The sequence below is a fragment of the Piliocolobus tephrosceles genome, chromosome 4, assembly GCF_002776525.5.
Source record: "Piliocolobus tephrosceles isolate RC106 chromosome 4, ASM277652v3, whole genome shotgun sequence".
NCBI lineage: Eukaryota > Metazoa > Chordata > Mammalia > Primates > Cercopithecidae > Piliocolobus > Piliocolobus tephrosceles.
The window spans coordinates 68,175,427-68,198,603 of NC_045437.1; the positions used below are offsets into that span (position 1 = coordinate 68,175,427).

Consider the following 23,177-nt stretch of genomic DNA (forward strand, 5'->3'; position numbering starts at 1 on the left):
AGCAGCATTTCTCAATCGGCTGACAGCCGCCACTGGTAAATAATGGTCATACCTCACTGGCTAGGCAGAAAGCCTCTCTTTTACCAAGAGCTTATATATTTGACATATAGGTCATTTCAACAATCCCAAGCAAGAGCCTTTGGTATAAATCACTTATTCTAAGAAAATAAAATAGTGACTCTGAATCAAAAGCCATTTTAAGCAAGACCCTTTTCCTATTTGGGGTGGGTGGATGGGTGGGGTACGGCAAGGAAGAGACTGGGGGAAGGAAAGAGAGGGGTCAGGACAGAGAACAGCATCTCATTTTCACAAAACCAGTAGCATTATCATAGCTGAGAGCTAAGGGGTTTCCAACCAACTCTGATCCAACTATTGAAACGCAAACTTGCAAACTCAACCTTAACGACTTGCAATACAACATCACTCCTATTGTGTGTCAGTTTACTCCAATTCACATGCAATCCTTATTTTCAGACATTTGAATAGCTTGTTTGTAAACATAAAAGAGGGACCCTGGATCACTGTGTTTATTTATTTATCTATGCCAAATGTTTATTAGTGAAATAGTCCTGAAGATATAATTCTACATATGGCGCTTTGATTTCACATAATATTTAAGAAAAAGACAAAACACATACAGTTAGACATATAATTCAAAGACCACCATACAACCTTTATCTTTTTTTTTTTTTTACTTCAGCAAACAAAAAATGTCAAATGACATGAAAAGTGGCAAGTCTTCTGACAATAAATAATAAATTACTTTATAATTTTTGCAATGCAAGAGCAAACAAAAAAATTTTCCTTTTTTTCCTTTTTATTTCCATAGAGAGAAAAAACAGTCATTTAAACCAATAACTATACACATCTTTGGGGGAAAAGTTCTTGGACAGACACAAGTCAAACACAATCCCGAGACGCTTGTGGCAAAATAGAGGTAACCTTGTTGCAATGCTTTATAAGTTGGTTTTTAAATCTGAATTCAAAAACCTTTAAAGTCGCTTCAGACTTCTTGATAAAGGATGGATCTCAAAAAAAGGGGGGAGGGGGCAAAGTAAAAAATAAACCAGCTACAGGATAGGCCAAGAGACCAGGATTTCAACTAACCCCTTGTTAAAGTCAACTTAAAACATCCCAAACCAATGCAGCTCCACCTTCCTGAAAGGACTCTTTCAGCCAAGGAGGCCAGTCTCTCTTCCTGCGCTTTTGCTGGAGCTCCTATTTGGCAAGGCAATGACAGCACCATTCAGATTAGGATGGACTAGAAAATTTTCTATTTTTGTTTTTCTCTAGATGTGCGGTGAAATGAAAATGCTTTTTTTGAGATCCTTGAATATAAATCCTCTACGTTTTAAAAACGTCTTTTTATTTTTCTCAGTACTTCTAAGATCATTGAATAGCATATACTGGGTTTTGCGTTTTGTTTGTTGTTCAATTCTAGTAAAATCCCATGATTGTCTTCACAGTGTTGCTACCATACCACCTTGTCATTAAAACAGACTTCGTGCATTTCATGGAGCATTCATTTCTTGATTCAGTTTTCACTGACTGGGTTGTCAAATACTTTCGTTTCAGAGTTCAACATTATAATTTCCCACTTTCTCCAACAGGGAAAAAAAAATACAGAATGAATGTTCCTCATGCCTCAATAGGACTGGCTACCATGCTGTTAGGTGTATCTGGAAGTTGAGAGGACATTGATGCTACTTCACTGCCAGTGGAATTAGAGCCCGGTCCTCCTTCTGAAAAATTGACCTGCATAGAAGGTTGAGAAATAAATAAAGGACGCTGGACTAGTATTCATAAAAAGGTTATAAACTCATCATATTGTGTATGTAGAAATGTTTGTGCACATAGATATGTAAAGATACCCACATAGATAACTGAATTTTAACAAGCTTAGAGAAAGCCTAGAGGAGAAAAACTTGAGAAGAAATCCTCTCACTTTCCCATCCTCCAAAAGATCTCTGTTTTAACTGAAACTGAAATCCCAACATTATGTTACATTAAATTATTTAAGAACAAATGTGTTTCCCACTGTAAAATGGCATCACAACTCTACTATGCATGCTCAAGATAAAATTATCCTGCTGGCTACATGTTGCCCTGGGAGTAGGCGAGCTCTCAGTCTCTAGGCATCAAAGACTCTCTTCTTCAGTTGAAAAATCCGTTAACAGGCTCAGATCCTTTGACGGGAGATTGAGAGAAGGCTCCACAGAACAAAGATTAACTCCTCAGCAGGCTCATAGCTTGGGCATTCTTCCTTGTTGGTCCTGCTGCCTTTTGGCCTTTCTCTCTCTCTCTCTTTACATCAGGCTCTTCCTTCCAAAATGAGACCCATATATTATGACATCATCCCATTCTGATTCCTTCTTTTAACCCTAATATCTGACTCCTTCTTAAATATCTGACACCTTCTTTAACCGTAAACACACCGGACTGCTGTTGTAAACCTTCTCTAACCATGCCCACCCCTGCCTCAGCTTCCCTTCCACAGCTCTCATCTGACACTAAAGTTTCAGAAAGTGCAAACATTTGGCTGCCATGAACCCTCCCCTTAGCTTCCTTCTGTGATTCAGGTTTCGTTGAAATAACTCAACAGATTAATGGTCTTAAAATAATTTTTTTTTCCTAGTTCCAGAGCCTACATTTCTTTCTACAGTAAATTTTTCCAATATGAGATTAAGGGACTTCTAGCCTCTGTACCCACTTAGCATTTGCAAACACCAGCCTGGGGCCAAGCCCTTTTAACCACTTGCCTCTGGCCAATTACCTAACTGTTGACATTGAGAAAGTAAATACCCTTCAGGTAAATATGAGGGTAAAAAGCTAACCTCAACTAAAGGTTTATTTCCAAAAAAGGGAATAAGGTTTCGGGATACATCTTGACATTTTATGAAACAAGGTTCTATAAGGCTGATTACTCTTCAAGAAAAAAAATCATATATATAAATACAGCATATTATGAAGGATATATATTTATTGTTCTTATTCATCTTGATCCCTTATGCCTTTTGCAGGCAAAAAGTGAATTAATTTTCTCTTCACTGGATGTGGAAAACATGTTAAGGTTTTCACAGATTGAACACTTTACTTCTGATTGGTAGAGCTCATGTCCCTTTTGCTATACATGGTAAACGGTGTGTGCCTCTATGACATTTGAACTCAAACACTTGAAAACGTTTAAACGATTCTACATTTTAGATTAAGACATTCCCAGCAAGGGATACCGTAACAAAAAGTATTGATCTCTTTGAATAATCTTTATTGATATATTTGAAAACTGCACCCAGACATGTGGCTGCTGTTTATTGATAACGACACTGATTATGTATTATAGCATTGATTATGTACTACAATCACCTTGATTTGGGTCCTTATATATCCCATTTTCTAGATGCTCAGGAAGGATAAACTTACTAATTGCTGATTGAAATGCCAAGACGATTTCCTGAAGTCCTGGACAACTCTAAAATTCTAAGATGTATGATTCTCCAACACTGTACATCTTCTGGCACATGCTACCTAGAGTTAGGTACCTTGAAATTAATCCTTCAAAGAAGTCCTGATTGATAGAAAATTCAACCTATATGGTCAAATTATGCAGTCTCATTAAAAAAAAAAAAAAAAAAAAGATGCACAAGAGGTTCGTTTTCCTTGCATTTGTCTCCCTTCTCTTCATTACCCATCTCCTTGGTTTCTCCCCAACCCTGAGCCCAAGAAGGCACCCTCCCCACTGAATCTTTCAGTGTGTGACAGTTAAACCAGAGTCCCCTGTTGGGAATTCAGCCTCTTCCATCTGGGAGCTGACACTTACCAGTTGCTGAAAGGCAGGCTGATCTATGTCACTCTGCAAGGCGAAGTCGCTCAGTACTTTCCAAGGTGGCTGGTAACTTTGTACCTCCACTGGGTTAGCCTGTAAGCCACCGTCGTGCCTCTCTGGACTGGCAGCCACCATGGGAGTTCCTGTCATCCCCTGGATATTCTGTGAATAGGCCCCCCCCCCCCCACCAATCCCAACATGTTAATGAGCAAATTCCCTCCCTCCGTTGTCTGCACAGGCTAAGTAAATATACCCTGGTATTATCTTATCTATATAGTGGCCTTTATTGACTCAGTTAATCTGCTGTACCTATAGATATTAGCTAGAATTCAGTTTTGTTTTATTGTGTTTTGTGTTTCTGCCTCTGTGGGCTGGACTATTAGGTCTGCATGGACCTTATTAAACCAAATTCTTTAATTTTCTTCTTCCCCCTTGCCTTCACAGCTCAGCCCAATTCCTCCCCTCTGCCTTCTCAGGCCATAGCTTCCCAGAACTAGAAAGCTGAGGTAAGCAGGGTTTCCCTTCAGCCTCTACACAGGGTGGTTTTCTGGGCAGTTTCAGTAAGCTGCAGATTTTTTCCAAGCAGTTCTCCTCAAGGAAGAGCAAGCCCCCCACCTCATCCCCCCAAAGCATTTGGGACTGGTTCCTATTGTGCTATTATGCACTAACCAACTCAGAAAGTGCCCTGGCCCAGTCTTGGCCAGCCTGCCAAGTTTAATGACAGCAGGTTTTATGGCATTTAAAAATAGGGCCAAAGCAGTAAAAGAAAAAAAAAAAAAAGAAAGAAAGAAAAGAAACTCTAGCTTAACTTCACCAGGAGGCCTGCAGAGTGGGTGCTTCCGTGGGCCCAAGATAACAGTGGATACTGGTGCGAGTCTCTGTGGAGACCTGGGCTTCACCTGGAGCAGAGGGTGCTCTGGGCATGCGGGTCACCTTGGGGGAACTCCTCAGCCTGAAGGTGCGCAGCGGCCAACCTTACTCAAAAATACAGTGCGCCCTGGGGGCTCACAGGGTGACCTGCCCACGGAACCCCTAGATGTAGGTAGGAACCCAAGGTGTTATCCCTCCCTCTTCTACTGTACGTGAGGAACTGACGATCTGAATGTTGGCAAAACCCGGGCCAAACCTTGTTGCCGCCTGCCCTCGGAGGGGAGGACAGCGTTTCTCCGGTTCGCAGGTACAGGCGAGGAGGAAGGGCATGAGCCCACCCACGAGGTTGGGACCTGGCTGCCGTTCCCCTGGCGTACGGAGCCTCCAAGCTTCCCCGCCCTCGGCTGGCGGCACGCGCCGGGTAACCTCTCCCCCAAGCATGGGTGGGGGTGGGGATAAGGGGCAGCCCCAGCCAAACTCCTGCCCAGGAGCAGGATTGAAAACCGCGCGCCTGCCAGACTGGGCACCAGGAACGCACCTCACCTCGCACGCCGCATCTACTTCCCCCTCGCATTCCCTGCCTGGCCCCAGAGCCACTCACAGTTTTGTCATTGGGCTGCTGCTGCTGGAGTTGCTTCATCATGATGCTTCGCTTCTTGTCCTTGCACCGCTTGTTTTGAAACCAGACCCGGATCACACGGGGACTGAGGCCCGTCATCTCTACCAGTTGCTCCTTCATGAGCGCATCCGGCCGCGGGTTTGCGGCGTAGCAGGTCCGCAAGGTGTGCAGCTGCTTCTCGTTCAGCACAGTCCGCACGCGGGTGGTCTTCTCCGGCTGCTTGTGGACGTGGGGCCGCAGGGCCGGCTGCCTGGCGGAGATGGGCTCCGCTGCGGGGCAAGGAGCGCCGTGAGCGCTGGGCTGGCCGCTCGCTCGCCCGCCCGCCCTCACTCGCCTGCCCGCCCGCGCTAGCTCACTGGCCTGCTCGCCGGCCCGCCCGCCCGCTTGCTCGCCCGCCTGAGATACTCCAGGACAATGGCTAGTGTTTGCAGCCTCGGCACACAAAGCAGGGGGATGCAGAGGTGGGGCGAAGAGGGTGAAAGGGAGAATAAAATCTTCCTCTCTAATCTGCACAGGTCAATGCTGAGTAATACTGGGCCGGAATGCAGCACCCACCCCTCCTCGTGTCAACAAAGTGTTAGCCAAGGGAAGCAGGTTTAAAATCTGTCCCCCTGTTCACAGCAGGCGTGGCATTTTTCAGCACTGTTTCTCCTCCTTTCTCACGTTTCCTTGTGCCCAGACTGGGCCCCAGTTACATAGATTACCACCCTTTCCAGGCTCAGAATTTTCTCTTGGGCCAAGGCCATAGAGGGTACAAGGAAGAACGCAGAGCACTTCAGTGACAGCCATAAATACTACACGAGCAGGGATTTCTGCAAGGGGAAGGCTGAGAACTCTGCCAAAACGCCTTGAACTTGAGTCCGAGAGGACAATCATGTCAAGGGGCTGAAGATTTTCGCTATTTCTGCCATATCTCCAATCCTTGCTCTTCCTTTGTATTAAATCTAAAGTAATACATGGATGTTCCTGAGATGGGCAGACCCCAAGCAGTAGAAAACGGAAACTCTGTTGAGCTGCCTAGGCTCTAGATAAACGGTGGCTGGGATATGTCCCCCGCCTCCCTCCCGGTATTTTAGCTTCCTCTGTGCTTCCCGGCAAGCAGAGTGCAGGCTCCACTGAACAGGAGCACCACCCCTGGCCTTGCCCCAGTGCAAACCAGTCACAAATCCCCCTGAACAGAATTCTTAGAGCTGCCAGAAGGCAGAAGGGTAAGGGAGCACTACAGTTTCCTCACCTTCTGTGTTTAGTGGGAATTTATACTTTAAAACTGCAAAAGAGTCAATCTATTTATGAGAGAAAGTCAGGTTTGGAAACACTGTCCACCTTCTTACCCATGTCTTTGGTCCTGACCAACCTTGCCAGGTTTCCACTCCTCTTCCTTGGGAATGAGTCCTCTTATCTATATGATACACATCCTGCACCTTCTACAATCCCCTAGTGTCAGGCCAACACCTATGGGGTCAATTTAGAGCTACAACCATGGGCCTGAAGATGAAATTCTCACCAAATCATATAGAATGAATGATTTAAAGAAGCAGGCTCCCTTTAAAAGGCAATTACTGCAGATTAGCTTGTTGACAGTTTTAAATTATAGCTCTGTGCAATGGCCTGCAGTTTTTAAAATTGTATCTTTTCAGTCCTGTTCTCTCACAAAAAGATAAAAAATTTAAAAAATGTTTCGACCGTGAAGCAACTCACAAGGAAAAAGGATTTGGGAGACTAAATGACTTCAGGCCACCTAAGCTTCCTTCATTGGGTTAAAGGATGAAGCTCCAGGGACCCGGGGCTCCACCCCTTTAATTAGGCAGCAGGAGAATACCTGGCTGGGAGCTGAAGCCCGTTTTCAGCAAGCCAAGGTTTGGAGACCAAAACGAACTGGAAGTAATGTTTGGGCTTGTGTATACACGTGTACACCAGTGGTGTACATTTATGTGTAACCATATAGACACAGACAGTGTAGGTGTGCTTGGGGAATCAAGGGAGACAGTGAGTGCACTGAACCTTGCTGCAAAGGAGCAGAGCACAGCACAAGCAAATTGCGTACAAAACACTTCATTTAACTGCAGGCAAACACTACCACCACCCCTGTAGCTACCACCGTTGTTGTGGCCGCCGGCACACAGGCTGGCTTAACCGGGCGCCTGCCTACCCGAGCCGGGCAGAGGAGTACCTGCCATTTGCAGTGGCCGCGCTGGATGCAGGGGACTAAGCGGGTCGCCAGCGCCCAGACTGGCCCTCTCCACCACATCGTGGTCTGCTCGGCAAAAGAGACCGTCCTCCCGAAGCGCAAATTCGTCCCCAGGGATGAGCTGGCGGCTGCAGGCCACACAGCGGAAACACTCGATGTGATACACCTTGGAGCGGGCACGCATCACGAAGTCGTTCTTGCTGAAGCCGATGCTGCACTTGGCGCATTTGATCCCGTACAACCTGTGCGGGGGAGGGGGGGGGGGGGGGGGGGGGGGGGGAGACGGCCCAGAGAGGGGAGAGAAGCACAGGAAGAGGGGGTCACTTCAGGCGGGCACTTCCCTGGCCCAAGATCCCGGGCAAGATGCCCCAAGTAAACAGCATTTCCAAACAGAAGTTGAGAACAGAGGAGAGAAATGAAACCCTGCTCTCTCCCTCCCAGTCTCTCTTCCTTCCCCCATCTCTCTTTTCCCCTTCCTCCCTCCTCCCTTTCTTTTACTCCCGTTTCCTTTCCGATGAACCTCTGTCTCAAGCGGTAACTCTTAGTTCAAAACACCTAGCCTGTACCACAGAAAATGTATTGGATTCCAGACTCGGGCTGCTGCTCTAGCCATCAGTCCCAGGTTGATCTTGCAGATCTTCGCAGGAGGGAAGCCAGAAAGACTCTGGTGGCCACCGACACCCACACTTTCACTTCCCTATCCCCCAAATTCTGCTGCTAGAAATGTCTAAAACTGCAACACAAAGTCCTCCTTCCAAGAAAAAGGAGGTAGGAGAAGGGGATTGTCACCCCACTCGGTTTGCAAACACTCACAAACAAGCAGAATAACAAAATGAAACCTCTGAGCGTTTCCATATCTCCTTTTGCACAAGTACTTTCCAGTTTTTCTCCAACTATAGACTTTCTTCAGGCAGCAATGTTAACAGAACATTTTCGCTTCATTCTTCCTTGTATTATTATTATTATTGTTTTAAAAATCTGTGTCTGTTCCCTCAATCTTTTTCAACTTGTTAAATCATCTACCTCTATTTTAATTTTCTTGAAAACCATGACCAGACTGAAAAAATGCAAAGACCCACTTCTCAGGTCTTTCTCACTGCTGGCCTTTCCTTACCAAGGGACAATCTTTATAGGTTCCATCTAGGCTGCACTTCCCTGGCCCCTTCTCCATCTTTCAGGAATAACAGAAGCTGGGGCATTCCTACAAAAATAAAGAATGGAAGAGAGAGGACAAGATCCACACAACAGGAGGACGCACACTGCTTCTCCAAGGAGAGATGTGGAAATCTAACTGTTCAGTCTGTTCTGCTTTTACAACTACAAGATTACACATACACACACACACACAGAGCGAGAGAGAGAGAGAGTTGAGAGAGAGTGGAGAGAAGGCAGAAATGATTAGGTCCTTCTACAAATGTGTATATCCAGAAGTAGGCACATGCAAACCTGTGTGCAATTGAGCAAAATACTATTTCCACAGGAGTAAAGATACCCCTGAAGTGGACTCTCCTTCTCTAGAATCTGGCATTTACACACCAATCTAGTAAACCATGAAAACGCTCATTTGTCAGAGGTTAGAAGGTGGATTCAAAAGTTTTTCCTCCCTCCGCCTACTCAATGTGAGATCTTCCATTTCATAGGGTGAAGACTTGACTTTGGCGGTGACCAAACAATTTAGAAAATCCCTCCCCCTTCCTGTACCCCGACTTCCCTTACTTCCTTTTACTCCCTCTCTAAAGTATTAACCTCCCCCAACCAGGTTAATTTTATCTACCAAGATTATCCTCTCCGTGTCATGATTTATAAAGAAGAAGAAAAATATGCTGGACACTAAGTGAGCAGGAGCAAACTGTGACTGTATATTAAATCTTAATTAAACTTTAATAAAAGTTCTCAACTTCAGAAACCATTTGCCTTACAAAAGCTAATTAATTATTTGTTAATAGCCATCAGACATTTAAAAAGTGATATTTTGCTATTTAACATAATAATAATGGTGATACCTCTTCTGTTTGTTAATAAAACAAATACAATTTTCTTTAGAGACTCTACTGGCTTTCTAAGGCAGAAAACAAAGTTTCTGATATATACACACAAGTCAGAGAAAACTTGAGATTAGCAAAGCCTGATGCAGAATAAATTGGAGGGGGAAAAAAAAAAAAAACTCTCCAAAACAACAAAACCAAACTCAGAAAGTTCCCATGTGGTTTTAGTCTTGTCAATTTGGACAATTCACTCATTTTATCAGTTACCAGATTTTAATGTGAGAAAGGAAGCTGTTCAATTATCTAAATATACCAATTGTTCGTAGACAGATGATGGGCAATTTGATCTGCTTTAATTCATCAGCTCAGATAAGATAAGAAAGAAGAGACAGTTAGATGTCACCAAAGGGTTAATATTTAAAAAGATTAAGTTTCCGGTGTTTTCTGCAAGGAATATTTAGGTTGGTTTTAAATTTTTCTCAGAAGGAGGTCTTACCCAAAAAATAAAAGGAGCAATACCTGTACTCGCTCTTTCAAAGTACATTTCTAAACATGCTTCGGTCAAACTTTTATTTCACCTATTGCATTGATGTCAACAAAAAATTTGTTTAAGTTACTAACTTTAAAAAGGACTAAAACAAACAGAACACTGCACTATACAATAAAAGTCGACCCTATTTTAAAGTTAAAAACCCAAACTTCTCCATCTTTTAAAAATTTTGTTTTGTAAGGGGGAGGGTGAAAGAAGAAAATAATTTGTGCATCATAAATTCCAAGAGTAATTAAACAAGCCTCAATACCCCAGAATTATGAATACCACTGTTAAGGGTTTTTGTTTTTCTCCACTAAAAAATGAAATGAACAGCATAGCTTGATTTTTGTAACACATGTACAGGGTAACTTTGGCTTGCATGACTCCACAGAGGCAAACTTCACAAAAAGACAAAGCCACACCAAATAATACATAAAGAGTGGGGAGAGTAAGGGAAATCTCACAAAATTAAGGAAGAAGTGTAAATGTCATACCTGATATAATCTCTTTTACAGTAGGTTTTCCCATCCCTAACAAAGCATGTACAGCTCTCGTCCAAATACTGATTACACTCCGCACATTTCAAACATGCCGCATGCCATTCCAAATCCGGAGAAACCCTCAGAATATACTGATCGTGAATCTGATTGCCGCAACCAACACATAGGGAAATCAGACGTTTTTCTGAAATGAAAATAAATACATGATTGACTAACCGTTTACTTCCTACAGAGATAAACACACTTTTAGTGTCGTTCTCTTATAGGGCGTACTCTGGGAGGTTTTTTTTTTTTTCTTTTCTTTCCTTTTTTTTTTTTTTTTTTTTTTTTAAAGAGTATTGCACTTCGGGATGGTAATTGAAGTGTGCCATCAAAACCTTGACTCATTTTTAAAGGAGGTGGAATATATGTAAAATGCAGATTGGAATAGTCTACATTTGTACGCCTAGCACGCAATCAAACCCGCTTATTTTGTATTTCTTTTTATCCCCCTCCTTCCTCTTTGCTATAATCATTGGGAAAGATTATGGATAAGTTAAGTCAAAGAAAAGGTTTTGACTAGAAGGGTTAAGTGAATGCAGGGATGTCTATATTTTCCATGAAGCACGCTCTTAAATAGCACATAGGACTGGATATTGTTAGCAAGGGCAGGCATAAATACAGTTGTCACTCTTTTGCAAGTCTAATGCTAATTCACATCTCTGGGTATTGACTGTGCAGGCAGACCTTTGCAACATAATAACCTTCTCGGAGAGCTCAGGATTCCCCAGGAGGAAATCACCGCTTAGCACCAGAAAGCTAGGGTTTTGGAGGGTACACAGGCGAATTCAAACACAAGGTACGATCAGTTTCCCGAAGATAAGAACCGACAGTAAGCATGCAGGCGCGGCGGCAACAAGAAAAAGCCACCTTTTCTCTTTCTCCAGGCAATGACTCCAACTCCAAAGAGCCCTTGGCACCTCAGCCGGTGCCTGAGAGAGAACCCCGCACAAGAACAGCACACCGAGCCCCACAAGGTAAAATAGCCTCTTACTTTTTGGTGGATCTCCCATGTCTCCCATATCTGTAAGAGGGAGTAATGTCCACAGTGAAATGGTGGTTGTACAGTTGGTGAACAGCCCACAGAGAGGATGCTGGAGCTGTGGCTAAGTGGGAAATAGTGGCCCCTGGGGTTGCCAAAGCTGAAAGAGCCGCTGCTCGGCTGCGCAGCGCCCTCGCGGATCTGGGAGTCCAATTTAAGCCGGCGAAGTTGGTGGAGCGGAGGCGCTGCGGCGGCGGCGGACTCGGCGCGGCTCGGGCACCTCTCTTCCTTATCTCTTACTCAAACTTCTCTGCTCCAACTCAGCTCCATCGCCATTGGTCTGACGCAGCGCGCGGGGACGTCAGGCGAGCGCCGCGCCCATTGGCTGCAGGGCGCGCGGCGCAGCTGTTCTGATTATCATATTTCAGTCTCGGCGCCGCTGTGCGCCACTGACCGCTCGGCGAGCTCGCGGGAGAGGATTAGGGCTCCCGAGGCAACTTGCTGCGGGCTCAGCCCGTTCTCCCCCGATGCTCGGGCTGCCGGGCTGTTCTGGCTCTGGCCTCCTTCTCCTTCTCCTCCTCTTCCTTCTGCCCCCTCCCGCGTTCCTTCCCGGCCGTGCCGTCTGCGCCCTCGCCTCCTGTCGCGCTACTCCTCCGCCCTCCGCTCCTGGGGTCCCCGCAGTCCGAATGGCAGCGTTGCGCGCGGGGCTCACTTTCTGCCGCTCGTGGCGAGTGGCTGGTGGGTAGGTCTACCTGTTGACGAGGTCCCTCCCGGGCTCTAGGAAACGGGGGGAACTTGGAGCAGGCCGCTTATCTTGGTTTGGTCCCACGCCGTGGCGCACATCCCCAGGGCCTAGCCCTCCTTGGCTGCTCGGGAGGGTGAGTTCCCTTCAGAACTGGCTGCGCTCGGCGCGCTAGGGGAAGAAGAGTTGGGAATGGGATGATTAAACCCAGAGGAACTGTTTCCTGACTGCTACACGGTAACTCCGTCTTCCCCGACCTCAGATATCTAAAAACGTGGGGTGGGAGGAAAAGCGCTTCTTGCTGTTGCGGACAATCAGGTTGGAACGCACCGGTAAAACGAAGTTGACTCCGCGGACTGACTTTTTGTCTTTCAGACCCGCGAGGTCTGCTTATCAGTTTAACTCTAGAATTGAAGTTCACTAACACGAAGCCAAAGAGCAAAATGATCTTTAAGTAGTCTACAGTTTGTAAGGTTTTAATATACTGTCCAATTCCTCTCTCTGCTGGTCTCCTCCCCTTTGTTTTTAAGCAGACTTGTGCAGCTAGCTGTGGTGTTTTGATAATTATAAGGACAAGTCTCCATGACTGGAGATTTTTAAACAATGCATTAGTGTAAGGGCGCGAGTAGGGAGGGATTCTGTTACAGAACAGTGGAAGATCTGTTTCACGTCCCTAGGCGTTGATATATAATAATTTTCTCTCAGGAAGCTACTTGGAGAGAGAAGATTGTTGGGTGCAACTCGCCGGTAACCTTTTTCAATCATTCTTACATGTTCCCATCATCTCTTACAGTCTGCCAAAGACAAAGTCACAGGAAGGCCACGAAGAACCCCCGCGCTTCCCCCAAAGCTTCTAAAAAGCCATTTCTTATCTAATGGGACTGCCAGTTTTATCTAAAAAGGCCTACAGACACAAACCATAGTAGGCTTAATTTCGGTGTCTTGTTGCCGTGAGAGGACCCGGTGTGTTAGGAAACTCCTTTCTTTGTATCTTTCGCAGAATCTAACCCTTGATAAGAGCTGTTAAGTCCTGGCCGGTCGCATTGGCTGGGCTTGAACGGGTAATGCCTCTCAGAGGCGGAAAGGGAATCTAAGATGCAAAAGTTTCCTCTTGACCTAGCTGAGGCTTTCTTCCCCAGGAACTCGTTTTGATTTATTTTGCTTTTTCTCAAGGAGAATTTCAAATTGGATCTCTCTTCCCTTCATTTTTATTATAAGTTATTTTGTAGCACGTATATGAAAGCGAAAGTTGAATAGACCTAGGCTGATAAGTTTACCCGTTGTGGTTTTTTTTTTTTTTTTTTTTTTTTTTTTTTTTTTTTTGTCTGTCTCTAGTCTCTGGTATTAAATGTATGGAGCCTTTTGTCAAGCTGCTTTTGCAAAGCTGATGCTGATAATCTCAACACGAAGCAAATCTTCCCAGTATTCGGGCATGTTTCCCATATAGATAAACATGTTGACCCTAGTAAAAAAAGATAACCACCACAAGGCCAGAAAATGGAGAGTTTTACCCAGTCATATTCTATCATGCCACGTTTATAAGATGTAATTAAACACCAGAAGCTACCAGAAGCCTGATGACTTACATTTGAGATCCACAAAGGACCCTCACTATCCATCTTCCTTCAAACCAGCCCCCACCTCCCACACATAGTGTGGTGTTTTAACTCCCTAAACCAATAAGCTATTGCATTACAAAGAATTATTGCAGATGATAGCAATTCCAAGTAGAAAAACTGGCATGTGGCTTGGGGGAAACCTTTAGTAACAGGCAATTTCACCTTAATGGTGAAGACAACGTTTTCCTCTTTTCATTCTGCACCATTGTTGTAAACAAGTATTTTCTTAGTAAGTTCCTAAACTGATAGAATTAAGACGCATGGTGAAGATACCCGCATTAAAAGGAGACGTTTGAGGGACCCCCACCATGATGGACATGCTCTGAAGTTCAGTGCATGTATCATGGTAAGTTTTACATTAAAATCCAAGTTAGAATAGCAGGCTTTGTAGTTTCACCTCACCTTGAAGTTCTAAATTGATCATGGACTATTCTCATTTCCTCAGCTGATTGCTGTATGTGGATTTAGTACATCAAATATATCTGTAAAATTTTGTTTTCAAGAGAATACATAAAACTGATTAGCAATTTTTCCTTAATACTTGATTACAGGAGCGACCTCTTGTGTTCAAAGGGGGGATTAGACCCTCTCCTCTCAAAAATGGACTCGTTTTGACCTTTGTATATTGTTAGGTCGAAAATATATCCTTGAAAATGGCAATAGTGTGAATCTCTGGTTTGAGTTCCTTTACTGAGAAAAAGAGGAGTATGAATAGTTATTACGTATAGTCCCCATCACCTCCAGGCTGCCTCAATATATCCGACAGTGTCTTTCAATATAAAAGGGATACTGAAACGTAAGTTCCTCTGGAGTCTGTGGCATCTGCCCATGTGCACTTGTATACAACTTCCAAAATGTGGCTGTTAACACCCAACCTCCTGGTGGGCTCTTAGACCTGTGTTTTTGTATACTGTTGCTTTCTCTGCTTTAATTACAATTTAAACATTCCACATCAAACTTAATGTTACAGATTCCTGAACAAACATCATGCTCCCAAGTTACACTTCAAAAATCTGAATAGGTTTTAATTCCAATTGAAAGGTAAAATTACACATTTAGCATTTATTGATCTCCCAGTAACCTCTGGCAGATATAAATGAATTTTAAGTTGGTTCTTTGGGAAGTCACAAACAGACAGCTTATTCCTTCTCATCTAACCAAGATTGGGAAGGGAAGAGGGGCTTTGATCAGCTTTCCAATGAAGGTATAAATTTGGGAATTTGTTCCCAGGGAGATGATGCTATATGTTTAGCTCACATCAGAATCAGGTTTGAAAGAGTAGAATAACAGTTACACTGCTACTTTCACTGAGTAAAGTATTCAAATGAAAAAAATATATATATATACCTGAAGGGTTTATATTTTCTGATGTCCACAATCATATATAGTTTGGGGGCCAAAGTGAAACAGGAACATTTTATTTACCTCTAAAAATGGATATTGTGTAGATGCATATGTATCCATTTTCCCGTTTTTATCTTTTATGTGTAGTCTCTAGTCATGTAGAATAAGGCTATATAAGTCCTCAGTATCTTTAAGCATGTCCAAGGGTCAGATAAAATTATGTGCTTTTTAAAGGAGTTACGATTGACTGTATTCCACCGGGAACGGGGTATGGGTGTTTAGAACCAATTTGCCTCTCTTCCCGTTGTTGGTGGTGGCTTATTGAGGAACAGTCAAGAGAATCTGTGCTCTAATTTCGGAGAAAAGGAAGAGATACCACTGTGTATGAAATGATTATCTCTTTTTCTTTCCTTTTACTTAAAAAAAAAATACTAAGCAGTGATAATAAAGGCAGTTGTTAACAACAACAACAAACCTTTAGTTGTGATTCTTATTTTGATGCCTAGGACTCCTGCTGCGATTGTGGTTTTGTTGAGTGTCAGTTGCTTTATTAACCAGTTAAAACAGTCTGGGTGAATTAGCAAGAATTTTCTCTGCACACAGAGCTTCCTAGCCTTACTTTCTGGGTTCAGGTTGTTGTTTCTGACACCAGCGTTCCTGGTATTTCTTGGCAGATGACAGGCCAGAAGGCACTGTTCTTGTGCGGTCTGTTGCTCGGTTCTCAGCCGAGATAGAATTTCATGCTCCCAGCATCGCATCGGGGCAGCTGCGAAGCCACAAACCTCAGTTCAGTCCCGAGCCTGTGATGGTCTGCAGCTGATTGCAGGGAGGAGTTCGGCCGAGCGAGGACGGAAATTTGGATTCTCCCTTTAAAATTGTGCTTCTGAAAGTATTTGCAATGACTTATCAAAAGCGGCCGGCGGTGTCAAGTGAAACCTTTTTCTTGCTTCCCCCTGCCCCCTAGAACTCCTAAGTGACCAGGAAAGACGATTTTTAACGGAGTTCTGCTGCGTGGAGCCCAGGTTGGTGCTAGTGAGTGCAGTGTGCTGACCCAAGTTGTGGTGGGCCAAGGACACGCTGACCGGTACATCTGGCAAAGCCTTCATTAAATGTATCAGATTCTCGCGGAAGTGGTTGCAGTCCGGAGAGTGAAATAGTTATCTCTCAAGTCCTGAGCGGTTCAGCTGAAATCTACATTTGCACTGAATCTAGCAAAACACTCATGGGTCCGCCTGAGATCTCGGGAAACGTGGAGCAAGTTAACCTCCATCTAGTTGATCATTCTTTCTGAAAGGACGGACACCATTTCCCCCACTGCAGTCCTGTCCAACGGGCAGCTCTGAGTTTAGCTTTAGCGCCAAAGGGTTGATTTCCCCCACCCGCTGGAGATTTACTGGGGACAAGCGGGGGAGGGGAGGCGAAGGTACCTTGGAGGAGGTCAAGTGGGGGAGGAGGTGGAGCAGCAGAAAATTACCAGCCAAGCAGGGGAGGGAGTTGGAAGCCCGGAAATCTACCAGGATGCCTCAAGTAACCTTCCTTTAAGTCTCAGAATTCAGCGCTCGAAAAACAGCCTCATAAGGTGTCCTGGAAAGGAGTCCTCGGGTGGGCTGCGGAGGTGATGTCAAGAGTTACAGCTACTTTGTAAATTAAACTGACGGCTAAGGCATGTCGGGACAGTTTAGTGTAAGCTGAATGGTGCGTGGACGGGGGCTACTTTTAAAAAGAGGTGGGGGGCAATCACTGCTGGCAACTACCAGTATATTCTGCGCGTAATAGTAGTTTGGAAGCTGAAGAAAAACCCCTGAAATCCCAGTAAGTGCCCAGTCAGTTCGAGAGACATTTTAGGGACAATTTTGAAGGTCGCTGTCTGCTCCGACTCCGTGGAGAGGAACAAGGGTGTGAACTCTGGCGCGGGTGTGTTTAGAATTATCTACGACTTAAGATTCATGCTGTTAAAACTCATCAATTCTTTGTGACTTCACATTGAGAGAAGAATTTGCCCTGCCTCCCTACCTGCTAAAGGCCGACTGAGAAAAGAAAAGGGGCCCAGGAGACGACCCCTTTCAGAAAGAACGTCAGTTCATCAACTCGACTGAGTTGTTCACTTGCTCCCCAAAAGGTCAACAATGCCTTCCCTTCCCAGCCTCACCGCACGGAGATCAATCGCTGTACCCCAGGTAGCCTCTTGTTCAGGGCTCAGGAACTTCTGTCTTAAGATCCTTCTGGGGCTCAGAAACTCTGCTATAAGTTGTTTCCAAGAACCCGACCTGTCTGCTTTCAAGCACACACGTCGCTGGAAATTTAACCTAGCCTGAGTCCAGGGATGAGAGAAGCGCTAAACAGAGACCCCAACCGTCTCTTTGCCCCCCGCCGTTTTGCAATTTGCCAGCCTTCAAGCTAGATAGCCCCCTAAGTCAGTGTTGCGAGTTAAAGGGAATTTTTCTATTTCATCTTCCCATTGACCGAAGCAGAAAAATTGAACCGAATCCACGCCCCTTGTCCTGACTCCTGCTAGAGGAAAGGAGAAAATCATCCCCAGGTCTCTTTCAGTCCCTGGATGGCGAGCGCAACCCCTGAGAGGCCACACTTAGTTCCTTATTGTGAATATCTCGCTGCTCAAGCTCGGGACCAGGGCCCCTGATGGCCTTGGTTTCCCGTAGGGACGCGAAAGAAGAGGTGAATCTGATCGCTGGCCTAGAGGATAGTGATCAGAAAACCCAAGGATTACTAAACAAGGGGCGGCGGTGTCCCTTCCTTATGGGGTTGGAGTGTGGGGGAGCTGGGGTAGGCTGCAAGACCCTCCAGCCTCCTGGATGCAAAGAATGAGAAAGAACGCGCAGCCTCCGGCAGCCTGCTTGTAAATGTAACCTTTCGGAAGATGAAACTCGCAGTCTTAGGTTGTCCTCCTTTATGTCCATGTTCCAATCATCTGGGCTTTCCTCGAAATGAATAAAATTGTGGAAATGAATGCATGAGAATATCACTTTAATTGTTTCAAACTCATTGTCAAGTCACCTTTTCTGCCATCTGCCAGAGGTTCAATTTGCGCTTCGTGTCTACATTCCAGAAAATTGTAAGGACGTTTCCTCTGCATCTGTCTGCCTTGTTGGCAGCGTACGAAAACGATAACTGCACAGTTATTGGTACAGAAGATTTTCATGACTAACTTAATTCTAAATATCACTCCAAAATACAGATACCCAACTTCTTAGTTGGCATTTTTCAGGTTTATTCACTTTGTGTTGCAAATGTTTGAATTACAAAACGAGAAATCTCCCTGCAGCAGAGATGCACTTCTGTGCTCAGGTCAGGCGCAGAACCCACACTGGGTGATTAGCCAGAGGGGCGGCCTCCTTTGTTGATTTAAGAGTTCACCAGGCAAGATGGAACAATTATCTTTTTGCCTCTTCTTAACCATTTATTGTTGACTTATTTCTGGTATGCTTCCATTGTACAATATTCGATCCAAAAATGAAAAATAAATCGTAAGTTAAAAATGTAATAATGATAATAGGTCTACTTTAATTTTACCTGTCTTTGTTAATAGTCTATACCTGACAGTCATATACAGGGGAGATGTCGAAAGTATATAACATCATTTATGTATAATTATATATGTTATAATTATATGCTAATGATACCATCGTTTAATGTTACAAGGTAATTCTATAAAAAACTTGAAATTCTATTTTTGATATATATATAACATCTTCTTTACAGGAAAATAATTGTCAGGCTTAAAAATGATATTCAAGGGTGCTTTTATCAAGAGAACAAAATCTGAAGCTTCATGAACTAAAATCCTGTCAAGCAAGGTGGTCCATAATTAAGTTGCTTTGAGTTAATGATAACAAAATACTCTTGTTTTTGTAACTTTGTGTGCACAAAATGCACATTTTAAAGTTGTGCATTTCAGTGTGTGTTTTACCACTCATTATTCTGAAATCTTGAGTCACACCATTTCAGCAGGAAATAAAACCTGAATACGTCCTAGGCATTGTGTAAGGAATAACTACGATTTAACTTTTGTAGCTTAACAATGTTGTACTGATCTTTAAATGCAAATATTGATATATTGAAATTAATATGAGTAGATAATTTCATCACCTCCTAATTTATAAAAAATGTAAATGCAAGTAAAACAAATTGCTTTACTTTCTGTAATGTCTATTTAAGGACCTATTACCAAAATATAGTAATAATAGGATTCATATATGTGTAACAAATATGTAGCTATCACTCTGTTATTGGAGAGTGACTGAACTCTGACTCTAAAATGACTGAAGTCTAGTTATAAACACATTGAACTATTATATGATGTGTGCCATCACTTGAATGTTGCTAAATTGATGCTATGCTATATTTTAAGAATCTCCCTCCTCTTTCCAGATACATGTACTAGCCCAGGAAGATCCCTGCATCTTGAACAGTAATGCTAAATCAGAAACTGTGTCATTACCCATAAATAGAATCCTTCTGACTTTCACTTAAATATCAGGACCTAAATTATTTTATGTCTCACTTCAGAACGCTATTTTATCTTCTTGGCCCAGTCTTTGGGTTTACTCTATACTCTCCGTGTTACAAGCTGCACAAACCATTGGTGACAGTGAGAACCACTCTGTATAGTTTCACTGACTTTGGATTGTCATGTAATGTATGAGAAAGTATAAGTCATATCTTTTAGGTCTTGATGATGTGTTTCTTCCAATTCTGAAGTGTTAGTGTAGTTGTCCCTAATGTCATGTGATATGTCTCTTTGTTGTCCTATACCTGAGCCATAGTAGATCTGATGTGACTTTGGATATGCCATGTGAGGGCAAGCATTTTCTTTTGGGTTAGGCCGTCAGTGAGGAAGAAACATGAGTAGAGCTCTCAAAGCAGAGGAAAATGTTAGTGGATAGAAAAAATTACACTTTTGAATATAGTATTGGAGAAAGAATTGAGTGTGGGTGACTTTATCAGCCATCAGATGAAAGAGTGAAAATAGGTGCTTGGCCAAGATGAGAAAAGTATTCAATTTGGAAAACAGAAAGGAAAAGCTTATTTAGAAAAAGAAAACATGGAGTAAATGTCAAGAGGAACATAAAGAGATGGGGCATGGTGACCCAGTTCATTCTGATAGAGTAAGTATTTAAGGGCAAAACCTAGATCCAAAACAGGTAGTGGATGGAACTAGGGAACAGTAGATTCATAATTATTTTAACTTGGCATTTAAAACTTTAAAATCTGAGTTGAGAGGTTTTTTTTTTTTTTTTTTTTTTTTTTTTTTTTTTTTTTTTTTTTAATGGTAGAAAAGCAGCTTATTTGGCAATAATTTGAAAAACTTTTGTCGCATCTTAAGTCATACTAGACTGTTCACCTTTGTAAACTCACTATCGGTATACTGTCAGTACAGAAAATACAAACTAAAAGTACTAGAAATATCATAATACGAATTTCTCTTTTTAATATAACTAGGTTTATCTAACAATAAGATTCAGGATTCAGAAAGGAAAAAAGACCAGATCTGAGAAGGAATTTTTAAAAATGGTTTCAAAGTTTTCCAGAGTTTTGTTAGCCATTGTCCTTTCCGCAGACTTGGTTATATCAGAAAATGTAGTTCAAATATTTGCACTGCTTACTTAAACCACAATAAAAAGGGAAAGATGTTGTGAAAATACTGCCTCATGCTCAAATTTATGCAAAACAACTTGAAAGGCTGCCAGCAACACTGTTGTTATGTTAGCAGTTCTGACCTGGCTTCACATTCTCCTAGATGAGTTCTTCTGATGTGAGAAGAATGTAAACCCAAACCACAAGGGAGTATTCATTGCACCTATGCACTTGGGAAGAGTTTGGGTGCCCAAAATGTCAGAAAAATCAGATACAGTTGTTCTCTTAGAATCTATTCTGGAGGTCACAGGTCAGAATGCACATGTGCATAAACCAACATGCCCATAAAAGCCTGATAGGAGGCAGCAGTGCCCCATAAAAGGTCACACCCAGCCAGAATCCAGCAACGTTTGAACAGCGTCTGCTATGGAGAAGAAATATGAGTCTGACAGCAGCAACAGCAGCAGCAGAGAAAGATAGATTGGGGATTAATCATGGTAAGATACTGAGGAAAAGAGACAACAAATTCTACCAAGCATGAATCCTTCTCTACTCACAGGTTTCACAAAATACACTCCTCAAAGTGCAAGCTAGTTGGCCAAGGTCAGGTTGATCTTTGCTAGGCTAAAAGAAGCAGCTGCTAAATGTTTCCCATGGCAGATGGAGAACACCTAAGGATTTTTTACTGTTAAAAAAAAAAAAAAAAAAAATTGTGTTTCAACAGTAGAAATACTCCTGGTAACACATGTGATCAAAATTGCATTCCCCCTCAGTTCTCATGACATTCACTTTGGGGTAATACCATTTTAAAAATATTATTGGTAGCTATTAGCCTGTGGCTTTCCAGGACCTTACTTTTAATGTATTCCTCTTATCTTTCTAGATTTAACATTTTGCCTCATTTCATAATCTCCCCTCATTGAGATCATTTGTATAAGCAAAACATGTTACATGACAGTCTTTGTAAGACTGAATAGGCGCCACTAAATTGTGCAGTTTAGAGGGCTCTAGGCAAGGCCACCCAGACTGAAATAGTATCCCCTCTGTATCTGTCAAACCATCTCAAATAACTCTAAGAAAGATTTACTACTTTGACAATAATAAAGGCTCTTTAGTTTTCAGTTTAGTTTAGTTTTGTTGGTTGGTTTTTAATTCTAATGCCAAAGCTTTCTATAATTGATTTTTCCTGCTTCCTTGCCCATTTGTACCATTATGAAGATTTCTATAATAAGCATGTCAATAATAAGAAAAAAGAAGGAAAGAAGGAGTTGAAAAGGAAACAAAGATGATAGGCCTAAAAGTAAGTGATACACAATGGAATACTATTCACCAATTAAAAGGAAAGAACAATTGATGCATACTTTAACATGGGTGAGTCTCAATATGCTGAGTAAAAGAATCCAGAACAAAAATGGACACTATAATTCCACTTATGTAAAACTCTAGGGTATACAAACTAATGTTTGACAAACTGATAGTGAAAGAAATCAGATCAGTGGTGGCTGTAGGATGGAGTAGGTAAAGGGCAGAGATTAAAAAGGGGCTGGAGGAAATTTTTGGAAGTGGTAGACATATTCCTTATTTATATTCCTTATTTTGATTGTGGCGATAGCTTAATGGGGGTATGCTATGGTAAAACTTACCAAATTATATTTCAAATATGGGCAGTTCATTGTATGTCATTTATACCTCAATAAAGCTATTAAAATAGAAAAGAAACTGCATTGTGTTGTCCTAGTCTTTGTTATTGTTATTAGTATTATTACATAATTTTTACAATAAAGTTTTGGGGAAAGGGCAAATACGCAGCATTGTGTTTATGAAATAAGGTACTTGAAGGGAGAAAAAAAGGAGTTTAATTCAGCCTAATTGGTGTTTGATCAGTGGTTACTCGGGAACACCAATCTGAATTTTCTATTGCCTAATACTACAATTTTAAGCACTTTCCTATCTTGTAATACTACTATTTAGGATCCCAAGATAGGCTTTCCAGAAAACATCTCTATATTTTACTTTTCCCAAGGTCAAATTAATTCTATAATTCCTACCACTCTGTGAGTATTATTTTTTTCAACACATCACTTTATAATTTGCTTACATATAGGGTTTACCACCATCTTCCAAGACTCAAAAAAAAAAAAAAAAAAAAGTTTTTGAGGAGAGAGTCCATATCTGAACCATTACTGTAAACTATTGTCTCTACAAATTTTTGGTGAATTATCAAATGGTCCCCCAGCCAGATAGTTGGGCTCCTGCTGCCTTTGACTGAAATTCCTCAGACATCAACTACTGGTTCACCTAAATGCTCACCTGAACAAACAAACCGTTTCTTGGGTACC

At 42.6% G+C, this 23,177-nt stretch overlaps 1 protein-coding gene and 1 long non-coding RNA gene across 3 annotated transcripts; one reads left to right on the forward strand and one right to left on the reverse strand.

Annotated features, from left to right (window-relative positions):
- Positions 1-526: 526 nt before the first annotated feature.
- On the reverse strand, positions 527-12,126 carry ISL1 (ISL LIM homeobox 1). 2 transcript variants are annotated; one of them, XM_023210447.1, is made up of 6 exons: positions 11,551-12,126; positions 10,512-10,701; positions 7,483-7,742; positions 5,295-5,581; positions 3,818-3,985; positions 527-1,755 (listed from the first exon to the last, which is right to left on the reverse strand). In XM_023210447.1, exons 1-6 carry the CDS (start codon positions 11,576-11,578, stop codon positions 1,639-1,641), a joined length of 1,050 nt encoding a protein of 349 aa, XP_023066215.1. In that variant the 5' UTR covers positions 11,579-12,126; the 3' UTR covers positions 527-1,638. The 2 variants fall into 2 exon arrangements, with proteins under 2 accessions (XP_023066215.1, XP_023066216.1); XM_023210448.1 differs by lacking the exons at positions 10,512-10,701; positions 11,551-12,126 and adding an exon at positions 8,615-8,779.
- Positions 11,918-18,211, forward strand: LOC111541562. The gene is made up of 2 exons (XR_002731301.1): positions 11,918-12,276; positions 16,208-18,211. It is a non-coding gene; the product is annotated as an uncharacterized LOC111541562 (long non-coding RNA).
- Positions 18,212-23,177: the final 4,966 nt, after the last annotated feature.

What these genes read in the sequence shown, in the direction of transcription:
- ISL1 (XM_023210447.1), bottom strand. Translation starts at nt 11,578, where the DNA reads ATGGGAGACATGGGAGATCCACCAAAAA. An exon ending in TGTAAAAGAGATTATATCAG is followed by an intron (nt 7,743 to 10,511) that starts GTATGACATTTA and finishes TCCCCCGCACAG; the next exon opens with GTTGTACGGGATCAAATGCG. An exon ending in AGCCTGCCTTTCAGCAACTG is followed by an intron (nt 1,756 to 3,817) that starts GTAAGTGTCAGC and finishes CCTTCTATGCAG; the next exon opens with GTCAATTTTTCAGAAGGAGG.